The sequence below is a fragment of the Triturus cristatus genome, chromosome 6 (assembly GCF_964204655.1).
Source record: "Triturus cristatus chromosome 6, aTriCri1.1, whole genome shotgun sequence".
NCBI lineage: Eukaryota > Metazoa > Chordata > Amphibia > Caudata > Salamandridae > Triturus > Triturus cristatus.
The window spans coordinates 1,747,952,968-1,747,978,037 of NC_140589.1; the positions used below are offsets into that span (position 1 = coordinate 1,747,952,968).

A 25,070-nucleotide genomic window follows, 5' to 3' on the forward strand; every position below is an offset into this window, starting at 1 on the left:
TATTCCATTTATCTCTCCCTCATTTTGCCCTTCTAACTCTCCTGTCCATTAGCCTTTACCTCCCTTTCACCTCTCCTAGAGGCCCTGTCCATCCCTATCACTCCTTTCCTTTTATTTCCCTACCCCTCTCTCTTTCCTCACTGTTTCCGTTCTCGCTCCTGGGAAGTAAAAACACCAGCATTTGCAATGCAATAATTCGCGCAATTGCGAAATTTTGAGCTATTGGCATCGTAAATGACAATGCCTTTTCTTTTTGCTTTTGTTTTTAAAAACATAAATAAAACGCATGGTCATTTAAAATGCCAATAGCATTAGCGAGAGTTTAAGCTATTGGCACTGCTGTCTCTCTCACACACCATGCTCTCCCTAGGACACACACACACACACACTGCTGTCTCTCACACTGCTGTCTCTCTCACACACCATGCTCTCCCTAGGACACACACACACTGCTGCCTCTCTCACACTGCTGCCTCTCTCACACTGCTGCCTCTCACACTGCTGTCTCTCTCACACACCATGCTCTCCCTAGGACACACACACACACTGCTGTCTCTCACACTGCTGTCTCTCTCACACACCATGCTCTCCCTAGGACACACACACACTGCTGCCTCTCACACTGCTGTCTCTCTCACACACCATGCTCTCCCTAGGACACACACACACACTGCTGCCTCTCACACTGCTGTCTCTCTCACACACCATGCTCTCCCTAGGACACACACACACACACACTGCTGTCTCTCACACTGCTGTCTCTCTCACACACCATGCTCTCCCTAGGACACACACACACTGCTGCCTCTCTCACACTGCTGCCTCTCTCACACTGCTGCCTCTCACACTGCTGTCTCTCTCACACACCATGCTCTCCCTAGGACACACACACACACTGCTGCCTCTCACACTGCTGTCTCTCTCACACACCATGCTCTCCCTAGGACACACACACACTGCTGCCTCTCACACTGCTGTCTCTCTCACACACCATGCTCTCCCTAGGACACACACACACACTGCTGTCTCTCACACTGCTGTCTCTCTCACACACCATGCTCTCCCTAGGACACACACACACTGCTGCCTCTCTCACACTGCTGCCTCTCTCACACTGCTGCCTCTCACACTGCTGTCTCTCTCACACACCATGCTCTCCCTAGGACACACACACACACTGCTGTCTCTCACACTGCTGTCTCTCTCACACACCATGCTCTCCCTAGGACACACACACACTGCTGCCTCTCACACTGCTGTCTCTCTCACACACCATGCTCTCCCTAGGACACACACACACACTGCTGCCTCTCACACTGCTGTCTCTCTCACACCATGCTCTCCCTAGGACACACACACACTGCTGCCTCTCACACACTGCTGCCTCTCTCACACTGCTGCCTCTCACACTGCTGTCTCTCTCACACACCATGCTCTCCCTAGGACACACACACACACTGCTGTCTCTCACACTGCTGTCTCTCTCACACACCATGCTCTCCCTAGGACACACACACACACTGCTGCCTCTCACACTGCTGTCTCTCTCACACACCATGCTCTCCCTAGGACACACACACACTGCTGCCTCTCTCACACTGCTGCCTCTCTCACACTGCTGCCTCTCTCACACTGCTGCCTCTCACACTGCTGTCTCTCTCACACACCATGCTCTCCCTAGGACACACACACACACTGCTGTCTCTCACACTGCTGTCTCTCTCACACACCATGCTCTCCCTAGGACACACACACACTGCTGCCTCTCACACTGCTGTCTCTCTCACACACCATGCTCTCCCTAGGACACACACACACACTGCTGCCTCTCACACTGCTGTCTCTCTCACACCATGCTCTCCCTAGGACACACACACACTGCTGCCTCTCACACACTGCTGCCTCTCTCACACTGCTGCCTCTCACACTGCTGTCTCTCTCACACACCATGCTCTCCCTAGGACACACACACACACTGCTGCCTCTCACACTGCTGTCTCTCTCACACCATGCTCTCCCTAGGACACACACACACTGCTGCCTCTCACACACTGCTGCCTCTCACACACTGCTGCCTCTCTCACACTGCTGCCTCTCACACTGCTGTCTCTCTCACACACCATGCTCTCCCTAGGACACACACACACACACACTGCTGTCTCTCACACTGCTGTCTCTCTCACACACCATGCTCTCCCTAGGACACACACACACTGCTGCCTCTCTCACACTGCTGCCTCTCTCACACTGCTGCCTCTCACACTGCTGTCTCTCTCACACACCATGCTCTCCCTAGGACACACACACACACTGCTGTCTCTCACACTGCTGTCTCTCTCACACACCATGCTCTCCCTAGGACACACACACACTGCTGTCTCTCACACTGCTGTCTCTCTCACACACCATGCTCTCCCTAGGACACACACACACACTGCTGCCTCTCACACTGCTGTCTCTCTCACACACCATGCTCTCCCTAGGACACACACACACTGCTGTCTCTCTCACACTGCTGTCTCTCTCACACTGCTGTCTCTCTCTAGGACACACACACACACACACTGCTGTCTCTCTTACACTGCTGTCTCTCACATACACTGATGTCTCTCTCACATACACTGATGTCTTTCTCTCTTTCCCTCAAACACACACACTACCTCAGGCATACACAGCTGCCTCTCTCCCTCACCCATACACAAACAGAGGCTGCTAATGTGGAAATATGTGTTTAATACGGCGATGGCTAAATTATGAGAAACGCTTCCATGTGGCATGGCAGAGGAGCAGTGTTCTTGCAGAAAATAATTCCATACGGACATACCCTAAGCGCTAGATAAGAGAATTCCGCAGTCCTGGGGCTGATGGCACATCCTGTGCAGCATTCAGGTGCCCGCTTTCCTAATTTTTCAATCACTTTGAGGAGTAACTGAAGAAATGTACTGTCAGTAACGTATTTGCAGTAAGCCAAATATCTAGTAAATAAAGAACATTGCTTTTATGGCTTTCAGAAAAACCCTGACATAACATTTTTTGGGAGCACAATATTGATCACCTTCGGATATTAAGGTGCTTGAAACCATATTGTTGGAAGTCTGCTCTTTGGAACTTCGGCACAACAGAAACAATACAGCCAAGAGCGTTAAAAAAATAAAAACAGGAGGCACTTACTCGTCAGTTCTATGCAGAATGTGTGATGTTTGTGTCATGGAACAAACAGCATACACTAAGAAAATTGCTGAATATACAGTGATACAGGCGACGGCATGACTGCACTCTTAAGTCGTTCGGCAAGTGATTGGCCTCTTATACACAGCAAGCGGGGTTTGGTTAAATTACTTCCGGTACATCAACAAAAGAGTAGAGCAAGTTTAAAAACACAGCGTGTTTTTAAACTTGCTCTACTCTTTCGTTAGAAAAGCGCGGTGCGGGGAAGACTGTGGGCTTTTGAAAAGGAAGTAGAAGTGACTTTTCTCAGAGTGCAAATGAGGGCCGGAGTGATTTTGGTAGTCCGGGAACCATTGGGAAGAGGAGTCCAATACGACAAAGCTCATTGACATGCAAATGGTCTTTTAAAGACCCGTGAAGTACTCGGTGCGGGAAGCTGGCTCAGCCGGGCTGACACACGACGGGGGTGTGGGGGGCTGAAGCAGAAGCCCTTTAAGCACAATGGGCTTTGCACGCCTGCAAGCACCATGTCTCCCCCCCCTGCCTCACGCCGGGATTTCGCGCCGCTCGCGTTTAAAAATACGGCGGCGCGAAGGGTCTTGTAGGGATGTCTCGCAGTGTGCGCGCCAAATGCAGGACACTGCGCGCTGCGGGTGACCGTCGTGCGCGCGCGCCCGCGCGCGCAGGTTAGTGGGAACAGTGCTTGCAGCCCTAGATTGATTCCTGCATGGGGGCTGTACCATTAGTTATTGCCCGACAGGGAAGCATTAAGAAACTACCAGCATACCACTCCATTTGCCTCTATCGAAGAAGGATGTAAAGCTTCAGCAAATTCTGCTGCAGTTGGACGTATGAAAATCAGTAAGACAAGAAGATGCGCCTCAAAGTATTAATCTGTTGTGATTTCTAAGGAACATCTTGGTCAGACTCCTTGCCTGCCACTGATGTGAAAGCTGCTCTGATCTTTACAAGGCATCTGAACATCCTATTCCCAACAGACCGCCAGGATCATGCTTAGTACAGTAGACCTTCCATCATACAATACTTGTAGCTATAGTTGTCATCACAGAATACCCAGTTGATGGCAGTTTCCCATGAACCCCTGTTGGTATATGGTGGTGGTGCACAGCCTGCTGTGCAGCTCTGGCAGTCTTGCCATTCTGACACTTTGACTCGTATCGTGGTCCGCCACTCCCCCTTCTACATTGCCGTTTCTCTAGTTCCCTCGGGTGCCGTCCAGACAGGTCACTGCTCCAGGTCTGTAGCGTGCAGCTAAGGTTGGAAGAGTGAGTTCTGCAGCCCACTGAAACTTGGTTCTTCCGGTAGTGCATGGGTCTCCGTATTCTCCTCGGTGGCCCCATGCAGTAGTATCATGAGGACCTCCACTTTTATTAGGTTTGCCAGGTAACTCCGTGTTGGGGTTTTCTTTTTTGCAGCCTTACACTTGCCAAATTCTAGTGCACCAACAACTGGTTGACGACTTCACAGGACACGCCTATCGGTTCACCAATCCAGTGGGCATCCAGTGTACCATCCTCACTCCACCCTGGTGTATCCCGTGTGCCACCTCCCCATTTCTTAAGAGGTGGAGTTCTACAGCACATTGTGGTCGGAGCATCTGCTGGACTTCATGAGTGGTCCCTGGTGGTGTAATGAAGACCGTTCACCGGACATCGCATGGGGCCGTCACAGGTCGCTTCGGTTTCCAGCTTGAGGAAGGTGAAGTAAGATGGGATGGGTCTAAACTGTCCGGTTACCCCCAGAAATCCAGTTCCTCAACATTTGTTGGGGTCTCTTGTAAGTGACTTTTTGAAAGCCAGAAACTGGCTGACAATTGTACTGTACAAGTTGCGAAAGAGTAGTTAATCTTGCTTGTAGGTACCTGCATGCTCCTAGTTAAGTGCCTTGGCCAGAAATCTATAGTCGTTAATGGACCCAGGGGGTGGAAGGGACGTCACACACCCTGTGACCCTTGAGGATGTAACTAGATTTACCCAAGCCCCAACCTTCGTTCATCGAATGCCTGCATCTTGTGAAGGGCTCTGAGATGGGCAGCATGTGAAAGTACAGACAGTGAAATTGGTTTCTTGGCCCCCTGCTGTCCCCCTGTCACTACCTTCATGGCTTCTTGGACCTCCTCAGAAAGGACTCTGCCATGGGTGCCAGGGACCAATTTGGGGCAGGTGGGAGCTTCTACCGTAGATCATGCCAAGGTGCCCCAGATTAGCGGGTGCTGTTTGAATGTTTTAAGAGAACATTAACTTTTAATTTGACTCCAGAGACCTAAACGGATCTGCATCTTGCTTCTCCTTTTGCTGCTGCCCCCTGATGATGATGCACGTCCATTGATAATAAAAACCATCCCCAGATGCGTTGAACAGCCCTGTCTGGGCGAATTATCCGTTAAAACACGGCTCCTGCCAGGATAGGTCCCAGAATGAAACGCATTATCGAGTTGGCACTGTAACCAGATATCACCGAGATGGTGTTTTCCAGTGGTCTTGGCTACGTGCAGTGGTCTTCAAAATCAGACCCTTCAAAGAACAGAGGTTAGCAGGGGCATGGGTGGACTTGCCAGGCCCTTAAACACCTTTTACTCCATGATTGGTTAGCTGCAGGACTTTAAGTGGGATGAAAACCGGGGGGGGGGAGGTCTCTCTCAAAGGGGCGTGGTCAATGTAATTAAGGGCGTGGCTTAAAAACACATACGCTAAACATCTGTGTTTAGCACAGTGTGCCACCCGACTTGTATTTTGCTGTTCCTGTCATTGCGTCCAGATAGATACATGATACAACAAGTCACATCATACATACAAATCAGGACTATTGGCTTTGTCAAAGGTTGCTAGTTGCATAAGATAAATAAGCAGCAACTTTGGCTTGTATAATATATTTTTAAAACGTCCACTTAAATCCCTGGTGACACCAGGACAATGTTGTTGCGCCTGACTTTAAAAGAGAAGGGAATTCCAGAGAGAAAATGACTCTTTAAAGGATTTCCCTTCCCCCCTATAATGCTCACCACACGCACATGTGCCTGCTGTCACTGCAGTCCGGAAAAAAAACGGAGACCCGTTTCGAGGCCCCCTTAAAGACTGCCGTTGTTCAGACCCGGTGAGACCCGGCCCACTTAAAGCCCTGGTTAGCTGAATAGTTTGGGGTACTAATACGGAGGTAAATGTGGTATTTTTAGATATGGCATACTGCCGCTTGTAGTGTTGCAAATAGAAGTTATTACTTAGTACTCACTGTATCAACCTCTGAAGGATGGAAGGCGGCGTCTGCCGTTCCCGGATTTAGGCGCATGCTCTGTTCGTGCCACTGGCGAGCGCAGCGCTCCCAGAGCCTCCCTGGCGGCTAATTCTGGAGGAAGTTCAATTGACGGATGTAAATCGATTGTAACTTAATACAACCTGCTACTGGAGTGCTGGGATAAGTTTAATCGTATCTTATCTGTCTAGAGCGACTTACTTGCACGACAAATTTCCCCCTCGTTATCATTTGCGCCCCACCCCCTCTCCTCTCTGCCCCTCGGATGGTTTTATTGGTCGGGCTGGGTGCTAGGGCGCGTTTACAGTTTCAACTTTTGTTTTGCGCTCTGCAGTGATTTAAAAGCATGAGTTAGTGGAAAAAGTTGACCTCGGGGTCAGCCTTCTTGCAGCTGTTCCAGATAACCTGATTACGACGCCAAGTGAAAGAGCTGAATAACATTTTCTGCAAGGAAATGAAATGCTGTTTCAATGTGAAAAATGGACAGGCTGTCTTCTGCAGTCGCGCTGTGTAACTGGGCGATTGGGCGGGCGGGCGGGGCAGCCCAAGGGTCGCTTGGGCCTGCTGGTGGGAGGGCGAGGGGGGTCTGTTTTTAAACAAACCTCGTCGTAGCCCGCACGCCAAATTCGTGTCTGCTCTAGTATGCCAGCATACTGTGCAAAGCAAGTAATGGGACCCTTTGTGAAGGAAGGTGAACATTTACGTGTCACTGCGGCTTTCACGTTTTGGCACACTGGGGCAAACTGAAGTCTTGGGCGCACCGTCCTTCAGTGTATGGAAACCCATTATCTGTCTTTGCAGCCGCACTTATGAGCCATGGTCTTATTTAACAACTCGTTGTATTCTGGGAGTTGTAGTCACCATAAATGGATCAATGTTCTAGATTGCTTTGAAGAAAAAGATTGGACAGGAATACGTTCTCTAGTAAGAGTCATGCTAGTGATGGCCTGGGCCCAGCGAGCCAAGAGTCTTGGACATTAGCACTGCCTCCAGGCAGCTTGTGCTGGGTTCCCCCTTTGTGTTGGACTTGCGAGGAGAGTGACTTATCAAGAGCTATGTATTAGAAACAAGGGTACCCCAATAGTAGAACCTGGGGTGGAATAGTGTTGCTTGAGATGGCACATTAGGGAACTACAGAGGAAAGTCCCGCACAGCCAGCAGCTGCCTACTAACTGGGCGAGGCAGCACTGCGATTAGTAACCGCAATGGAGTCATTGAACAAAGGATTTTGAGAGAGCAGCTGGTGGGGCTCTTTACCCCTGTAAGGATTGGCAGTCACTGGACAGATCGGCACAATCCTTTCAAATAGGAGGTGAGGTGGTGGTTTTACGAGCAGTATACCTCTGCTGGCAGCAAGTGATGTACCCGTGTTGGCAGAAGGAACAATGAACCCGCCAATAGCTACTGCAGATTCTGATTGCTCACATATGTTATGTCCTGAAGAAGATCTTTAAATAAAAGATCGAAACGCCGTCGACCCCCTACAACCTGAACTCCATACACTTTACATAAATTCATTCTTAAGGAGTTCTTTTGTGTTGTCAATGCGATGTATATATTTTAAAGTCACTCTCACTGAGCACTTTACGCTTGTTGTCACTCATTCTTTGAGAGCACCTGAACTATTAATATTCCCTGCATATTGAAAATAAAAATATTGTTAGCTTGATCGATACGTGTCCCTAGTCATACACTTTATGGATCCCTTCTACATTAATTGTCTCACCTGACTCAGTCGCTAATTTCTCCCATTTAGGCGCAATTCCTGCGACATCCTTGGACCAATTTTTGGCCATTTATCAAGAGCTATGGCTTGCCCTGGCAAACAGTGCCTGGGATTATTGGAGCTTCCCAGGAGGCTGTATCATGGGATGTTTGCTTGATGGAGCCTTCCGAATTTGACCTATGTCATGGAAACGATTAATCTGTTTTGATGGCAATTACTGGACAGCTTGGCCATTACTTTCCCAGAATCCCTAGTGCAGGGAAATTTGAGCACCTCGTTGCCTTCAGTAGCCACCTTGGTTCCATCCTCTGCCCGAGAGTCTGAGAGGGGACACCAGCTTTGCTGTTTTGCCATATGAAAATCCATGAAGAGGTTCCTGTGCTCAGTTGCTGAACGTCCCGTCTTTTTTCTCGCCTTTGCTTTGGTGTCTGCAGCCAGTCCCTGGATCTGTAAGCAACCCCATGGCACCCAAACCATCTTTAGTTTCTTGAGGGTAGCCCTGGATGCTGTTTTTGTAAACCCCACCCCCTTTGAGTGGTGGTGTCCAGACATTCTATGTATATTAGAGGTGTCCTTGGAGACGTTTTGTGGAAAATGTCAACACAATACTCCATAAGATCTGTGCGATTTTTCCAGATGTTGGATATCTTTCGTGAAGTAACCGAAGTGAGTGGCTGGAGCACGATAGCAAGAGCCTGAGGCAGGGTGTGCTTTTCACTGTTCTCGTGGGCTGTCCCTAGACCACATACATTGCAATTGTATTTATGTAGCACTTATACCCCCATATCCTTCATCGATATATTGGTCCTTGGAGGAATAATCCAGGTGAGGTTACTGAAATGGCCATCCAGGGCAGGAATTCTCTCAAAGGTTCAGCTGGGCGTGGAAAAAACATTGCACTTGTTGTCATGATGGGGAAATATGTCAAGATCAACAAAGATGGAGGGGATTACTTAGACTTGTAAGGGCTTGTTTAGTTCATTGATTTGGTTGACCGGTGCAAATTATGCTCCATGCTGTCCAGGATGGGGGTAGAAGAAAGGTTGCTGGTGCTGTTACAAAGACTTCGCTTAGCTCTAAGGTTTAAAGTCGGTTTTGGACAACCGGTGGAATGCACTGTCCTATGAGTTGGTTAAAGGGGCACACTAAAGCAATGTCCTTGCCACATTGGCTAAGGAGGATGTTTCCTTTCATGCACACCCCCTCCCCAAATCAAGTTATTTACCATAATAGTCCCCTTCTGTTGTATGTAGATGGCTCAGCCCTACTATTTAGAACTGAACTTCTTCCAGAGCATCAGGTGAATAAATATCACCTTTATGGAAAATCTTTGACTGAAAACAAATGTTCTTAAATACTCATATCGATCAGTACGAAAAGTACAGTTAAGGTGTTTTAATAGAGGGTTATTTCCTTTTCATACTTTGAGTCATTTTAATTGTGGCTAGAACTAAGGGGAAATCACATCTTTAGTCTTTCCCAGACGTATAAGCAAACCTCTCTTCAGTAGCTACCTATCTCGCTCTGGTGCACGGAGATACTCAAGCAAATTAATCCGTTTCAATGAAATAAATGACTGTCTGCTCCTGTTCAGTCCCAACCTTGTAAGTGAATCATGAAGTTTCCCTAGTGTGTCCGGAAGATGAGCTGAAATGTTTCTGCCTAGTTCTGTGGGTATTTGTGTGATCCAAGGGCTTTGCAGAGTTCACCACCCTGATTTTAGGAGGCGTCCTTGGAATGAACACTCACACCTCTTCCTTGATTATACTATGAGCAGTCAAAATTAGATGTAAGTGGCTGCAATACAATATGCTGCCTACCTTAGGGAATGCTTCCTTCTTATATAAGTATTTCTCAGTAGTTTTATGTCTTGCGTTCTGATAGCTTAAGCTGCCTGATTGCAAAAGATCTAATGTTAACTTACAGTGGGCTTACAACCTATCCATTACTTACCACTGGTTTAGTTTGTCACTCATTTGCTTGCTTCTTATTCAGTGGCTTGCCTTCCTCTTTTTCCCTCCCCTGGAGCATAGCCTCTCTACATCCTTCAGATTGCTTGATTTATTACCTTCCATTGCCTACATTCGGGGAATGATTTCTTTTTCTTTCGGAAATCCTTGAATGCGCCTGTTTTCTAGGTCTCTCCCACATGTGCAGCAGCCCCAACCCTGCCCCCCACCCCCCACTTTGTGGTTTGTGTAACCTGCCTCCAGCGCGTCTTCCTCTTATTTTTGGTTAATTGTGCTTTCAACCCCTCCTCCCACAAGGTCCTCTGTTGCTCCGTCTTTAAATTGTTTTGTTCAACTCCCTTGTCTGCATCTTTTCCGTTACTCATTAATCTCCTTCCCTCTCCCCACCCCCTCCAAGACTGCTTCTGTCTTTTCCCTGCTCTGGCATAGACTTCTCCCCTCAAACTCTCGACCCACTCTTCCATTCTGTTATGTGTCTTTAGGTCTCGCCTGAGCCAGCGCATGCGCTGACCTGCGACCCATTTAGTAGGTGAGTTTTCAAAGGGCTGCCACAGGCTTTTGGTGGCCTAAAGCTTGCATGCACGCGAGCGTGCACGGGCGCAGCCGCCATCTGTCTGTCTTCCGTTGATCGCGATCACTTTCACTTTTGTGGGCCACGTGGCCGGGTCACTTTCACGTAGGCGCGAACAATGCTTGTTAAGAGAAAGCAGCTCATTTGCTCAGTCTTTCTTTGCTGTCAGTCCATAACCTTCCTTGGTCTAACGAAAATAATTTTCCACTATGTTTCTACTCGATCTTTGAATGGTCTCGCATCATCAAAGGGGCATGTTTGTTCCCTCTAGCTCTCTTCCGTTCCTGTTCTTTGTGGCGCGCTCAAGACCTAAAGGGGCTGCGGAGCAGAGTGCTTGGCAGGCGCCCTGGTTAGTACTCATGTCCTCCGGTTTTTCTGACCTCAGAAGGGGTGAATATCGAAGGCAGCATAATTTTGATAAGAACTATTGCGAATCCGGCACATCTCCGCAGTAAAGAATGAAACAGAACTTTGGGTAGCTTTGTCTGCGTTTTCACACAGCCTCACTCGTCGAACATGAAGCAAGCACCATAGTTAAGGTTCCCTGAGCAAGTGTTCTTTTGACTGTCTTGTTCATGCAATTAGAAGCCTGTCTGTCTGAAATGCTGTTAGGCTCCGCTGCTTCCGCCTCTACGCCCCTGTACAAGCCCTGCTGTGTACACTTGTGAGCTGCCGCTAGATGAAACCGGTGTTGAAATACTCAGGCTATAAATGCTGAGAGGACGCCATGTGATCTCTACGTAGAGGCGGCCAACACCTGTTTGTTCTCCACGCCTTGGTTTGGTGCTCGTCAATAAGTGGTAGTGGAAGAGCTGAACGGAGCACTTTTGGTGTGTGCTATGCAGCCGCCTACGTGTGAAATGTGCCGGAGCCTTACCCTAGAGACAGAAGTACTGAATCTTGTCTGCGGCAAATGTCTGCCATCGGCCTGACTACCTTCCTCGTACCCCTCTCCTCCAGGTGTGTGGCAGTCTTTGGTGCAGTAGGAGCAGTGGCGCCTGGGGTGTGAGGGACCCTTCGTACCCATGCCAAGTGGCGTTCAGTGTGGCTATCAGTGCAGCAGGTGTAGTTGCACTTAGCTGAGGGGTGAGCTGGCCCCACTGCTCTTGGTAGCCAGTCACTGATCGCCCAGTACACATGGGCGTTGCTACAATAGTTACAGCAGGTGCATTGGCAACGTGATGCATGGGTGAGCTGCCCAAGTCACCCAGGCTAGGCACTGTACACCTCGTACACGTGGGCGTAGCTAGCATTAGTGCAGCAGGTGCAGGGCAACTGGCCTTGCAGCACAATTTGTTGCTTTTAGCCCGCCTACCAACCTATGCTGCATCTTCGCCCACCCATGCTTCCTCACGGTCCTCGCAGACCCAGACTCCGGGAGCAGAGGCTGCTTGCTGATGGGCTCAGGCCGCAGCCAGACCAGTCCTTTTCTGATTTTTAAGCCTATGCTTACAACATTTCCAATTCATCTGCAAGTAGTTGAATCTGACTTGTTAACAAAAAACCCGTATTAGCTGAAAGCACCGCACATACCCTGGCCCCACTCGACTGCCTGAAAAAATGGCCATCATAAGTTCCATGGGAGAAGAAATAACCCCGTGTTTAAAAACAATGGCAGAAGACACATTGGCTTGCAGTCTGCATAAGAAGACTAATGGCAATCAAAATTCCTGTGCCAAAAATGAAATCTGACCAGAAACGAAGCAGTTGGACGTTAGGATACTTAATATCTTTATGCATTATATATTCAATGAAAAGAACTTTTGTTAAATGAAGATACGGTTGTCTCCCAAATTCAGTTGATGTAATGTTATGTATATATTTCAAACTGAAAAACCACAACATTCTCCTATTGTATGCATGTTTTTGCCATTTGCATAGTGCACCATCTGCCATTAGTATGGGCTCTTGCCGTGATAGTCTTCCTCAGAATGCAGTAATTGGATTTAAGTTGGTATGTCCTCGATTTTACACAATCCCTTGGGCTGAGAGGCCAGTTTTGAGTAGGAGACGCACAAAAAAGTAACTTGCATGCTGCATCGCCACATCTCCGCTCTTCTGCTCCGCCCGCACCAGCTCCCAGAATCCCCTGCGGTCAACCCTGGCACTGCTTTCATGATGCTTAAAGCAGTGTCCGGATTGACCTGAGCGCCAAGAATTTTCGCTCCCAGTGAGACTGCTTGCGCGCTCCAACCCGGCAAGGCTGCTGGTGCTGGAGAGCGCTTGAGTGCGCATGACGGTTTAGCCGGCCTGAGACGGCTGGCCAAACCGTCACGGACAACAGTGCCCTACTAATCATTCCCCCTTCATGACGACCCTGCCCCCAAGCCTTTGCTATTGTAAGAAAAATTAAACGATAATAAACACTTTTATTATAGTTTTATTTATTTTTAAAGTTTTGAGGCTGATTGAGGGCCGGCGACGCTCCTGCGCCATAGCGGAGGAGACGCGCTGCAGTTGGAGCAGGCTTTAGGTACCTTTTTCAACCACAGACTAGAGGCAGTGTCAATCTCTTGGCTCCTTCCAGAAAATGGGTTTCTCTCACTGTCCTGCTATTGGCAATTAGGAGTATTCTGCTTCTGGGGGCGCGCCTCCGTCGCAGTGCATGAGCTGCATTGCTTTCAGCAGCAGCAGCAGCTGCCAAGGACAATTTGCTGAATGCAGGAGCCATTTTGGAAAAAAAGCCTTTTTAAAAGCCACATACTCTGCATGTTCACCAAACTCATAATAGAAATATAATCTGAATGAGTTTGTAATATTTTGTTTGTTTTTCAAGAAAATCTGTGTGCAGAAAACTAAAAATTGAAAACCGAAAACCTGATTTTATTGAAAAACAATGCACACGAATTAGTTATCCATATCCTATTTCCGCCCATGAAGTGCTGCAATTGAAAACAATGCACACGAATTAGTTATCCATATCCTATTTCCGCCCATGAAGTGCTGCAATTGACAGTCTTGGAGGCTGAAAGGGAGGGAAGGTTGATGGACGTCTGTGCTCGTGGTTTGTCCTGTCCGCTCAGCTTCACCTGCTCTGCTGGGCTCCAGTTTCCTGGTGTGCCTTGGAAAACGGCAGTTCTCGGCGGCATGCCTTTGAGGGGCAGGGAAATGAGAGGCTGTCTCAAGAGCTAATCTATTCCCAGGCAGTGTTTTGACCTCAGCAGTGATATGAGAGCTCTGGTACGATCTTTACATCTGGCAACTAAATACATCTGGCAACTAAACATTATTCCATGGTTTTATTCAGTCACAGAAGAAGCCTGTTAAATGCCAGCTTTGATTTTTGTTGCACATGACCTTTGCTTAAAGCTGCACATTTAAAAGTGCATATCCTTTCTCCTTCTGTCACTTTTATTCCATACGTGCTTCACTGTTTAATAAGCTCTCACGGGCACCCACTCACAGCAAAAAGGCTGTAGCTCAGTGGTACAGCACGTGTTTTGCTTTTGAGGTTATAGGATCACTTTGTGTGAAAGTGGTTGTTTGTTTTTGGGAATGCGGGAAGGACTTACTCCCTTTTTTTTGCAAACATATGGGACGGGGCATTTTTCACTAACCAAACAGAATAAGCACGCAAGTGGTCCAGTACCTGCACTTGGCTAGCAGACTGCACCTTTATTCAAACACGCTTCCTAAAATATTTACTTTAATTTTTTTAGTTAGCCATGCCAAGATTCCCAGCTTGCAGCAGTAAATAAACACGCCTGTAAAGACTGAAATTGGTAAACTGGGAAGTGGAATGCCGCCTGCAGTCTGTTTTCTATTTCTTTACAAGAAGTTGAGGAGCCGAGCAACTCCTACAGAGAGCAGTAGGACCTCTAATAGCTCACTGTGCTCTGGGAATTGATTCAGTTTGTTTTCAACAGTAGAAGTTGTTTGCTTCGTCTTCACCCAGCATTTGGTTATTGTCCTGATCATCCGGTTATCAAGCTATGGGATTGAAACGTCGTCGACCAAAGCACCTTTACACTCCCAAAAATGTACAGCCATTACAAAGTGCCAAGGTGTCCATATGTATGTTACGTGGCCTACCATGCTCAGTTGTACTTTGGCCACCTTGCTTAGTGCCTGACTTTGCCAACCTATGTTTCTTTTTTTTTAGTTGAAAATGGTCCCACTGTATGTCTTGATTTTGTAAATGTTGAAATATAAATATTCAATTTTGATATACAGACCTAGATCTCATTATATTTCTATGGTGCAATTTATAATTCCCTTTCAACATGCAAGAATAAAACGGCAATAGGCAGTAAACAAGTTTGATATCCAGGCCTACGTTATCAATGTTAAAATAAAATGCTTCTTGGCAGAATCTCCTTCAGTACGTTAATCACACGACGTTAATGCAGTTATGCATTTACAAATAAAATAAAAGCACATCTGAATGGTATGGTCTTTGTGGTATAGCTGTTTTAGAGGCTGGACTTGGTAGATGTACTGCAAGCGATGCCATATTGAACATTAGATCGTGTGTATTTACTTAGAACATAGAATGACAAATCAATACTGTTTTTAGGTCTGGCATTAGCCAAGGCCTTTTGATTGTACCAAAATTATATGTGTACCTACTTAAAGGAGCTTTAAGCCACCTCTCTCCATCAATTGAACTGTCATTCACACCTTGCTTTGGCCCAATACAGCATGGGGCATTGGGACGGCCTTCATCCGTCTCTAGACTTCACTGTGAGTGACTGCATTTTGCTCTTTCACTATGAGCACATTTGCACGCGAGTTACTTTTTGTGCCTGTTTGTTTTTACTTTATCATTACTTTAGTGTTGCCTTTGTGTTTAAAGCCTGAGGTGAATGCAGGGCCTTTCTACCATGTGTGAGCACAGGCCGCATTCCACGCTTTACGTTCCTGTGTTTCACAGCATAACAGATTGTCCATTTGAAACTGTTCAGTATCAAGCAAGTCTAATTTTACTATGCGTGCAGTATGCAAACCGAAAGCTTCAATATTGTACATAAGAATTCATAAGCAGACAATTCTTCAGAACACTTTTATTCTAGACTCCATTTCACTAATGGTACTTTAATAAACTTTGCTGGAGAAGATAATCTGCCTTTATCATGTTAAATTTGCAGCACTTGAAACACTATTTGAAATGTATTACCTTCTTTTTTGCTTCCCTTGGTTTGCTTGCTTTCTCTTGCTTCTTTCTTCCCTTTTCCTTCCAGCTTTTTTCTTTCTAGCTTTCTTTCCCTCTGTCTTTTCCTGTCTTCCAGTCATTCTTCTCTTCCTCCCTTCTTTCTTTCTGTCCTTCCGTCTTTCTGTCCTTTTCAGTCCTTCAGGTTCTTGCTTTCTATTCTTCCTGCCTGGCAGCCAGTGGCAGAACGATTGGCTGTTTTAGGTCTGTTAACCAAGACCTCTTGAGTTTACTAAAATGAGTGACAGTCACTTATAGGGGTTTTCAGCCACACTGCATCCATTTGTCTGTAGTTGGCATTCACATTATTCTCCAACCCACTCAAGCACGCATCCAGGGGCAACGCATCCGCTCATTTCAGTCAATGCTTGACCTAACTTAGTTATGGCATGCTGCCCTTTCACAATGAGCGCATCCACACAAGTAGTTCCCTTTTGGATATTAGATATGGTAATGTGTGCTATCTTTTGAGACCAACACATTTTTTTCAGATTGGCAAACACCTAGCAGCTCCCGAACCAATGTTTTGCCAAAACCATAACAAAACAAGAATTGACAAACGGCCAGCAGACCACCCCAGAACTATTGGCTTTGACAAAGAAGACCTCTTATAAAGAGGCCATCAAGGTATATAAAGAAGGGATTAGAGCAGCCCAGGCTACCTACTTTTCAGAGAAAATAATGGAAGCGAAGTCCAAACCTAAGGATATCTTCCAAATTATAAAACAATGCTCTAGCGCCACCACGGCTCCCCCCCCTATCAAATCCCAGAAGCAATGTAACGAGCTTGTAGATTTTTTCCATAACAAAGTTTCAAAAATTTATTCCACCTTTCCACCTGCAGCTACCCCCCCGGAAGCATTCAAACCATCTCGCCTCAGACCACCCCCCCGTCCAGGCCAGCCGTCGCTCGAGCACTTTCTCCCCCTTGACCTCGACACTTTAGGCAAAGTGGCCCGTGCGGTCAAGTCGGGATCTCCCCGTGACCCTGCCCCTCCAGATATCCTGATGCAGGCAAGTAAAACCATCCTGCCTGTAATCTTGGATCTCTTGAACTCGTCCATCTCTGCATGCTCTGTCCCCACTGCCTGGAAGCAGGCATGGTACGGGCACTGCTAAAGAAACCGAGCCTAGACCCAAACGATCTGTCAAGTTACCGTCCCATCTCACTCCTTCCTTGGACGAGCAAGGTGCTAGAGAAGCACATAAATGCCCAGCTGGTGCAGTACCTGGAGGATCACTCGCTGTTACACACATCTCAGACAGGTTTTAGACCTCAACACGGGACAGAAACCGCCTTGTTAGCAGTCACCGAAGATACTAGAAGGATTCTGGACCAAGGAGGATCAGTGGCAGTGATCCTCCTTGATCTAAGCGCCGCATTCGATACGGTCAGCTACTCCACCTTGCTGGACCGTCTCCATAACATCGGAGTTTCAGGTGACGCTTTAAGGTGGCTGGAATCCTTTGTCTGGGAGGTCGTTTCAGATCTTCGACGGTGTAACAGTATCCTCAAGCAAACCCCTGAGCTGCGGAGTACCACAGGGCTCTTCCCTGAGCCCTGTGCTGTTCAACGTCTACATGAGGCCGCTGGCAAGTGTCGTCGAACCACATGGCATCAAAATCGTGTCATACGCCGACGACACCCAGCTGGTGGTCTCGCTGGCCACCGAGAACAGTAAGTGCTCCCCTGCCGATCTGCTACACTGCCTAGAGGACATAAAGGGTTGGATGACCAACTCCTCCCTTAAATTAAATGGAGATAAGACGGAACTCATGCTCCTAGGCCCACCTTCTCCAGTTCCATTCACCTCCCTGTGGCCTAATGCACTGGGTCCCCCCCCACCCCAAAGGAAAGCGTGAAGAGCCTGGGAGTATGGTTGGACAGCAAACTCTCCTTCTCCACCCAGGCCACTAAACTATCTGCCACATGCTTTGGCCTTCTAAGAACCTTGAGGAAGGTTCTTCCACTGCTGCCACTAGAAGCCAAAAAGGTTGCGGTCCAAGGGCTAATCCAGTCTCGCCTTGACTCGAACAATGCCCTATACATGGGGGCACCTGAGTTTACACTTCGAAAACTGCAGGTTGTCCAGAACTGTGCAGCTCGTTCCTTGCTAGAAATCCCGCGCACTCAGTCTGCTAAACCTGCCCTAAAAATTCTCCACTGGCTGCCAGTGAGGCAGAGGATAGCCTTCAAAGCACTGTGCCTGGCGCACCGCACTTTCTGGAACACAAGCCCAGCGATCAACAGAAATCTTGTTAACCCCTACCATCCCAACCGGAACCTACGATCAAAGGAGGCCTTCCTTGCCGTCATTCCCAGAGTAAAGCGAGCCAGAGCAGGGGGAAGAATGTTCTCGCTGAATACCGCCAGGCTCTGGAACGACCTTCCCCTCCCACTCCGGTCCAACTCAAATCTTCTATCATTCCGCAAAAACTTAAAAACATGGCTGTTTGACAAACCCACTGTACCATAGCACCTCCTCCGTCACTTCTGGTCAGCTTAGCGCTTGGACGCCCATGGGCAGCAATCGCGCTCTACAAATACCATTACAATTACAATTACAGTGCTTGTTTAAAGTTATTTTTTTTTAATCTGCCTAACCCTTCCCAGCATCCACACGTTTGTTTCTATTTTGAATGATCCCCTTTAAGAAAAGTGCTGTAAACAATGTACTCAAAATGCTACTGCAGCCCTGGACAACCAGTCCCAGAAGTCGGTGAAACCTTCAGTACCAATGAACAGATTGCGATGTAACGCATGCACTCTGAAAAATACAATTAACATATCCACAATGCAGGGGAGACCGCAGACCGAGGAAGGTTAATGAAGCCATGGCAGAGCTGTGATAGAAACTGACACTGATTCCCTGAAGTGAGACTACAACACATGGAACGAAATGCCTTTCCCTTGTAAGGAGTGAAACATGTGGCGCTTGAGCAAGATTTTATACGTCCAGTTTTCTGCAATTTGCCGGCTTTAATCATTTTCCCTTCCCCCTCACTCTGGTATTTTAAATCTACATGGCTACATTTTACTCGCCATCTTTCTTTTCCACATTTGTTCAGAAAACGAATTCAGAATGACATTTAGCTCTGTTACCAATACTTTGTGTGCTCTTCAAGTGGGCTTTGTATCACCCCATTGCCCCAGATAGGTTGGCTTTCCGATATACCCCAGTTGCTTTCCGATATACCTCAGTTGCTTTCTGCTTAATAACTAGCCCTTCTTACATTTCTAGTTTGGCCCTCTCTTGGCACATTTCTTCACTGCCTTTGATTGGATGACTTGTCTTTCAAATGTTTAAATTCAGGAAACAACTTTGATTTTGCTGTTAGTACACCAGGGCCGTGCACTTGCGTTCTTGCTCTTGTGCCATTTCAGGTTTGTGTCCCTGCTACTCACTCTTTCCTAGCCCTCCCCAGCTCATCCATTGGTTCCATTCCCCCTCTTGCTCAGCTTTTTTTTCTTCCCTTTCAGTAAAGCACCAATCCCGAACTGTTAGTAGCCTTGTCATTTTGGTTCACACATTGCATGCCATACTGGTAATTAGATAAAAATGCACAGCGTAGATAATTGACAAATCTCGTCCAGACGACAGCACACATTTTGTTGCAAATTTTGTGGCCTATAAATTTGCCACTGTCCGAAACTGGGTTATTAATCTGGGAGTGGGCACCAACTCAATAAATCCTCTCTGGTTAGACCAACAGTTGTGAGAATCCCTGCAAACCCCATGGCACAAGCAGCAGGGAGTCGCCAGAGAAGTGTGCGCTAAGTTCAAGAAGTAACAACCATTTCAAAGAACAGATGACAATACATTCCCAAACCAATTTAGAAAAAAACCAGACACCAAGTTAAGTTTAAAGCGAAGGAGAGATGTAGATGGTTTAAGTTTTAAGGAAAGTGCCTACAACAGTTTGCAGTGGGCTAGAACATAGCCACATTTTAAGGCTGACCACAATGGTGCAGAGGTCAGATACTCTAAGTGGGTTTCTCAGTGAAAGGTTTTACTTTCAGAATTAGTTTACACTACAAGGAACGTTTCTTCTAGTTGGTCCTAGCTCTCCAGGACAGGCTTCTGTGCACAGTCTCTCAAGCCAGGTCTCCTAGATCTAGTTCTTTAGTGAGCTGGGCTATCTTGGAACCAGAAGTACTTCTGTTTTTTTCTTCTCCATAAAGCAGGGAAACTGGCTGCTATCCACTTCACTCTTGGAGGGCAGTTGCAGTCCCTGGGTGCCAGCAGAATTCAGAAGTCCTCCACTGTGCCCTCTTGTTTCAGATGGCGCATTCCTTTCAGATTTGTCATGTGCACTAGCCAATGATAGAAATAATTCTACTGGCCAATCCTAACAATTTTCAGTCCGGTCACCTAATTTTGCAGCACTTTCTTTTCCAGGAGCCCCTGTTTTAAGATGGCACAACTCATCTGCAACCATGCAGGCCCGGCTTCAGCCTCTTGGTCACTACCCTACCTTACAAGGTCAAATGTTTCCTTCCTATTGTACCTGGCACTTAACTGTCTAGAGGGTCCTGGGAATGACTAGAAGAAACCCTCTTGGGCATCTCAAAGTAGGTAGTGTTAAAGCTGAGATGTTATGGCAACTCAGATAACTAATCCCTTTTAAGTGGTCACCAATTAATCTTTTTTGGGCCCAGAGGCAAGCTGTTGTCCTCTGATCCAGGGTCTTCAGGTCTACCAGCCAAAATGTGATTCAGCTCAATGATAGATGGCGGAAATGAGTCCCCTCCCTGCTCCCCCCCCCCCCCACCCCCCAATGTGATTGGCTGTTTAGTATGGTCCTGTGAATGAATAGGAGAAACCCAGACATCTCCAAGACAAGAGGTAAGGCTAAAGCTGCTTTGTTCTGTCAACTGTCCTGATCACTCCAGATAGTAAATCCCAAATAAGTGGTAAGCAGTTCTAGAGGTGTGATGGGAGGCAGAACTGGTTTTAAACCAATTCTGGCACAGCCAACCTAAAACACATTTCTTTAAAGCTACTTTCTGCTTAAGTTAACAAATCTTATTTCACCAATGTCCGAATTTAAAAACCAAGCAGGAAGTAACTTTCAAGCATTGCTGTAGGCCTTTCCTTAGCAGGTTGGAAAAAGATTTTAATCTCACCCAGTGCTATTAGAGCATGATCTAGCCAGGTCTTCAGTGTGAAAAAGCATTTAGCTTTTATTTTACTATTGGGGCTCACTAATCCAATACATAGCGTGTCTTATTTTTATATATTGGCATCCTGCCCCGTGGGCTAACAAGGTGCACTTCTCTATATGGCAAAGGCAGTTTTCCCTGTGTCTTGTCACTACATTTAACTTTCAATGCCATATGCATACTTAAGCCTGTATATATGGACTTATAGTGAAGTTAATAGGCTAAATGGGGAGTTCCAACGTACAGCTTGTGCATTAGAGAGAAAACCGACTATACCCTTCTAAATATTAGGGAAGTGCTGAGTCACATAGCCAGCAAAAAAGTGTAAGAAAAAGGCAAACTCTGGGGTTGCCATGCAGAAACCGTGAATGTGCTGCAGCAATTTGCTCTTAATGGTGTATCGTTTTGCTTCATATGTTCACGTAGTGTTCTGATGCATTGTATTCTCTTCACAGGCTTTACTGGTGCTAACTTACACATCTGGCCCTCTGTCTCCTTCATTGTGCTTGGTGGTTCTTTTTTGGGCTGTCATACAAGTATTTTCCCTTGGGCAGTTAATGTCCAAGCCAGTTCTGCTCTTCCTTTCCTCTTTAGCAGTCTGCTCATTACCTGTAACGTAGCCATTCACCGATTAATACGTATGCCAACTACTTAAACTTGCAATGATCCTTAGTTTGAACTTCACCATGCCTCTTTATGTTGAGGCTTAGCTTAGCGTTCTTGTTGTGGGTCTCTCGTGCAAAAACACTGTCTTGAATGTTTTCATTTCTATGGGCCAGATTATGTCCCACCATGGCAGTCCACCATTATGTCCAGCATAGCGGTCTTACTGCCATGTTACAGTGCTGTCAGTCGCACGGTGGAGGGACCAACCGATGCCTCCGAGCCTGGAGTGTCAGTCCGACTGTAATCCCTACAATGGGGGCCGTGCTGGCAGAGGCTCTGCCGTAGGGATTACGATGGCCCTTTCTGACTGCCTTTTCATGGTAGTCGGACCGTCATGCACGGCACTCGCATTGTAATTGGGCAGGTGGAACTGTAGACACCTGCCTGAAATTATGGTAGTCTGATGCTCGTCTGACAGCCATTGTAATCGGGCCCCAATATATCACAAGATTTTTCTCCTGTTACAATTTCCCACCTTCCCTTCTGCAGGATAAATGATCCCCATTTTTGCCAGGTAGTCTGCCAGTATTTGCTCATTAGTAAAACTTACTATATTTAAAATAATTTACCTAAAGTGAATTTGTTTGCGATCTGTACTTTACGTGATCTATGTGCACTATTCAGTAAAATTATTTAAGGACTTCATAATCTGTTACAAACCGGTCTCTTTCAGTGACTGACGTTTTGTTCTTTTCTTTATTTTAGATCTTTCCAGATCCAACAGATTTTGACCGCTATTGCAAATTGAAGGACCGTCTGCCCTCCATTGTAGTGGAGCCCACTGACGGGGACGTGGAGAGCGGGGAGCTCAGGTGGCCTCCAGAGGAGTTTGTGGTAGAAGAGGAGAAGGAACAGAACCACGAAGACACAAAGCAGCAAGGGGAGGAGCAGTGAGAGGAATGTGCTAGAAGCTATCACTCAGCTTTATCATCTTGAGGGAGAAGACTCGTATGGCCTGAATTAGATTAAACGGCAAATCCAGTTTGTGATGGAGGTTTTTGTTTTTCTTTCACCCTAGTGAAAACCTAAAGCCCTCAACATGACATGCCCTGCACTCGGAGGAATCAACTAGAAATGTTTGCTGTCTTAGGTGGTTATGACTAGGAGTGTTTTCCCCCTAAGACAACCGAAACCAGAGAAATTGGTGCCGAAGTTTAAAAAGGAGACTACATTCAACAAATTGACATAATGTGTGAAGCTGAAGCCTTGTCTATTTACGCTTTTCTTCCCTTGAAAGTAGAAATAAGTTTTAAAACGAGATGCGGCACCTAGGGCTGTTAAAGTTGATCAAAGTCTGGCTTCTAACTGGAGATGGTAACCACAAGCATTTATGCAGCCACAAAGCAAGGGTGTTCTGATGTGGAGTAACAGACCTACTCATGAAATGTGCAAGCCTCTTGTCCCTAAACCATGTCATGCAACGCACTTAATTCTAGCACATTGTGAGTGGGTGGCTTTCCTTGGTTATGTGGCCTGACAGCAAGGTCATGTACCTATATGGTAACTGTTGCCTGCTTTTTTTTTTTTCTGGCCTAGGAACAAGCAGCCTTTCACGAATGCAAATGAGGGGTGAGGAGTGGGTTGTCCCTGATGCTAATTTTGAATTGTGCAATAAGTAAATGAAGGGAGAGAATGGTGTGCAAATAGTATGCAAAGTATCTGGGACAAAAGCGTGCCATGAGGTGCATGAAAACTTGGTAACCCAGTATTATGGGAGAAGCACCAGCTCCTGCTTCTGAGACCAGTATTACATGTTGGATTCATAGCCTGTGGGCAGTATGCTATTGGGAGTCTGTCTTCCCTTTTTAAATGTATACAGACATGAGTTATGTAACAACATTTGGCGCAAAACCCCTTTGTCTTTTTTATTTCCTCTCTCCTGAATGGCCTCTAGCTTCAGCACACTGGTTTTGAGTAGACATTTGTTCGCCAAACCTAGCACCACTTCTCTCCTTTAAATTACCTTTCTGACCAGGTAAAAAGGGAAATGTGCACATGTGGAGAACTGTGGAGGATAAATAGAATTGTGCAACTACCTTTGTCATTTCTTCCTGTTTTTCAGAAATTGTGTATTTGTTCTAGGATCGATACCTCATGAGTGTTAACATGCTGTTTCAGTAGTGGGCTGTGGGGAACGGGTTGCTTGCATATCAGATGATCCAGATTTGTCCTTGTCTGTCTGTAACATATTAGCAATAAATCCAGTTGTGTTGCAGTTTCCAACTCGAGGAGCAGTAAGCCAGTTCTTGTGAATATTGTTGCTTGTGACTAGACTGTTTTGAACAGTAAAACAGGTTGTTTTCCATGGACGTCACACTGAATCCGTTCAGTATTTCTTGGTGTATAGTCTGTGTATTTTTTGTGGCATCATTGAACTGTGGTTATAGGATGTTATCCCTTGTGGAGTGTCCTTGTCACATCATGGAATGGAACATGCTCCTGAACCATATAGTTTGGCTCATTCCATTGTGATGTGTTTTGTCTACTGATTCGTCTTCTGATTTGCTTTCCAGACAAAGATGGACATTTTAAACCTTTCTAGTAACATGAAGCAAAAGGAAGTCTACCACACCCTTTCCTACTGTTGGATGTTCAAATCCCAAAGGGAACACTGTCCAACCCCTTGAGGATTTCTGTATACTTGTCTGCATCCTTTGGACGTTATTCGTGTATTTCTTAATGTATCAGAACAAAAAGCACTCAAGTAAAATCTGTTGTACTATACATTATATATACTATATTTCTGTAATTCTTATTTGAGGCTCAGGGAGAAGCTAGAATTTTTTTCAAAACTTTTTTTGTCACTGTGACAGTTGTAAATAAACCTTTGAAATGCTTTCCAAACCTTTGGTAGTTTTTGCGTATGTGAAACTTCTGGTTCCATCTGGCAAAATGGCTGTCGCAATTTAATTGAGTGTGTAAATTCACTAACACAACACCACAACGCTACAAAGAATGTGTTTGCTGTACCTATACAAGCATTTAAGTGTCAGTGAAGCACCCTTAAAGAACATGAATTGATTATTTTTTAAAAGCTAGCCTTTACCGGAAAACTTGCTACTCGCCTCTAACCGGCGTTCAGAGATAACCTAGTATATGAAAATTGGACATGAACATGAGTGATTTAAATTTCCCATGCTTCCAGCATGTGAAATGCAGCACTAATGCCCCAAATACTTACCAGTAATCCTCATTATTACAAGGCCTAGCTTGCCTCATTACAGTCCAAGTTACTCGTCCTAACTGCCTTGTTTTTGTTTGTAGAACGAGGCAAACCACACTATGGAAAGATTGGGTCAAGGAGGTAATGTGCGAATTTGTTTGCTAGAGGAAGAAAACTGAGTGGGGGGGGGGGTCCATCGGCACACTACATTTGTAGTGCTTTA

General features: G+C 46.4%; 1 protein-coding gene across 1 annotated transcript in view; it reads left to right on the top strand.

The window, feature by feature from the left end:
• Window positions 1-24,528, top strand: part of LBH (LBH regulator of Wnt signaling pathway) — a 49,082-nt gene extending 24,554 nt beyond the window's left edge. Inside the window, exon 3 of the mRNA XM_085613010.1 lies at window positions 22,390-24,528. Within this exon, the coding sequence (XP_085469136.1) occupies window positions 22,390-22,578 (189 nt within the window). The 3' untranslated portion in view covers window positions 22,579-24,528. The remainder of the gene's footprint in view (window positions 1-22,389) is intronic.
• The last annotated feature ends 542 nt before the right edge of the window (window positions 24,529-25,070 follow it).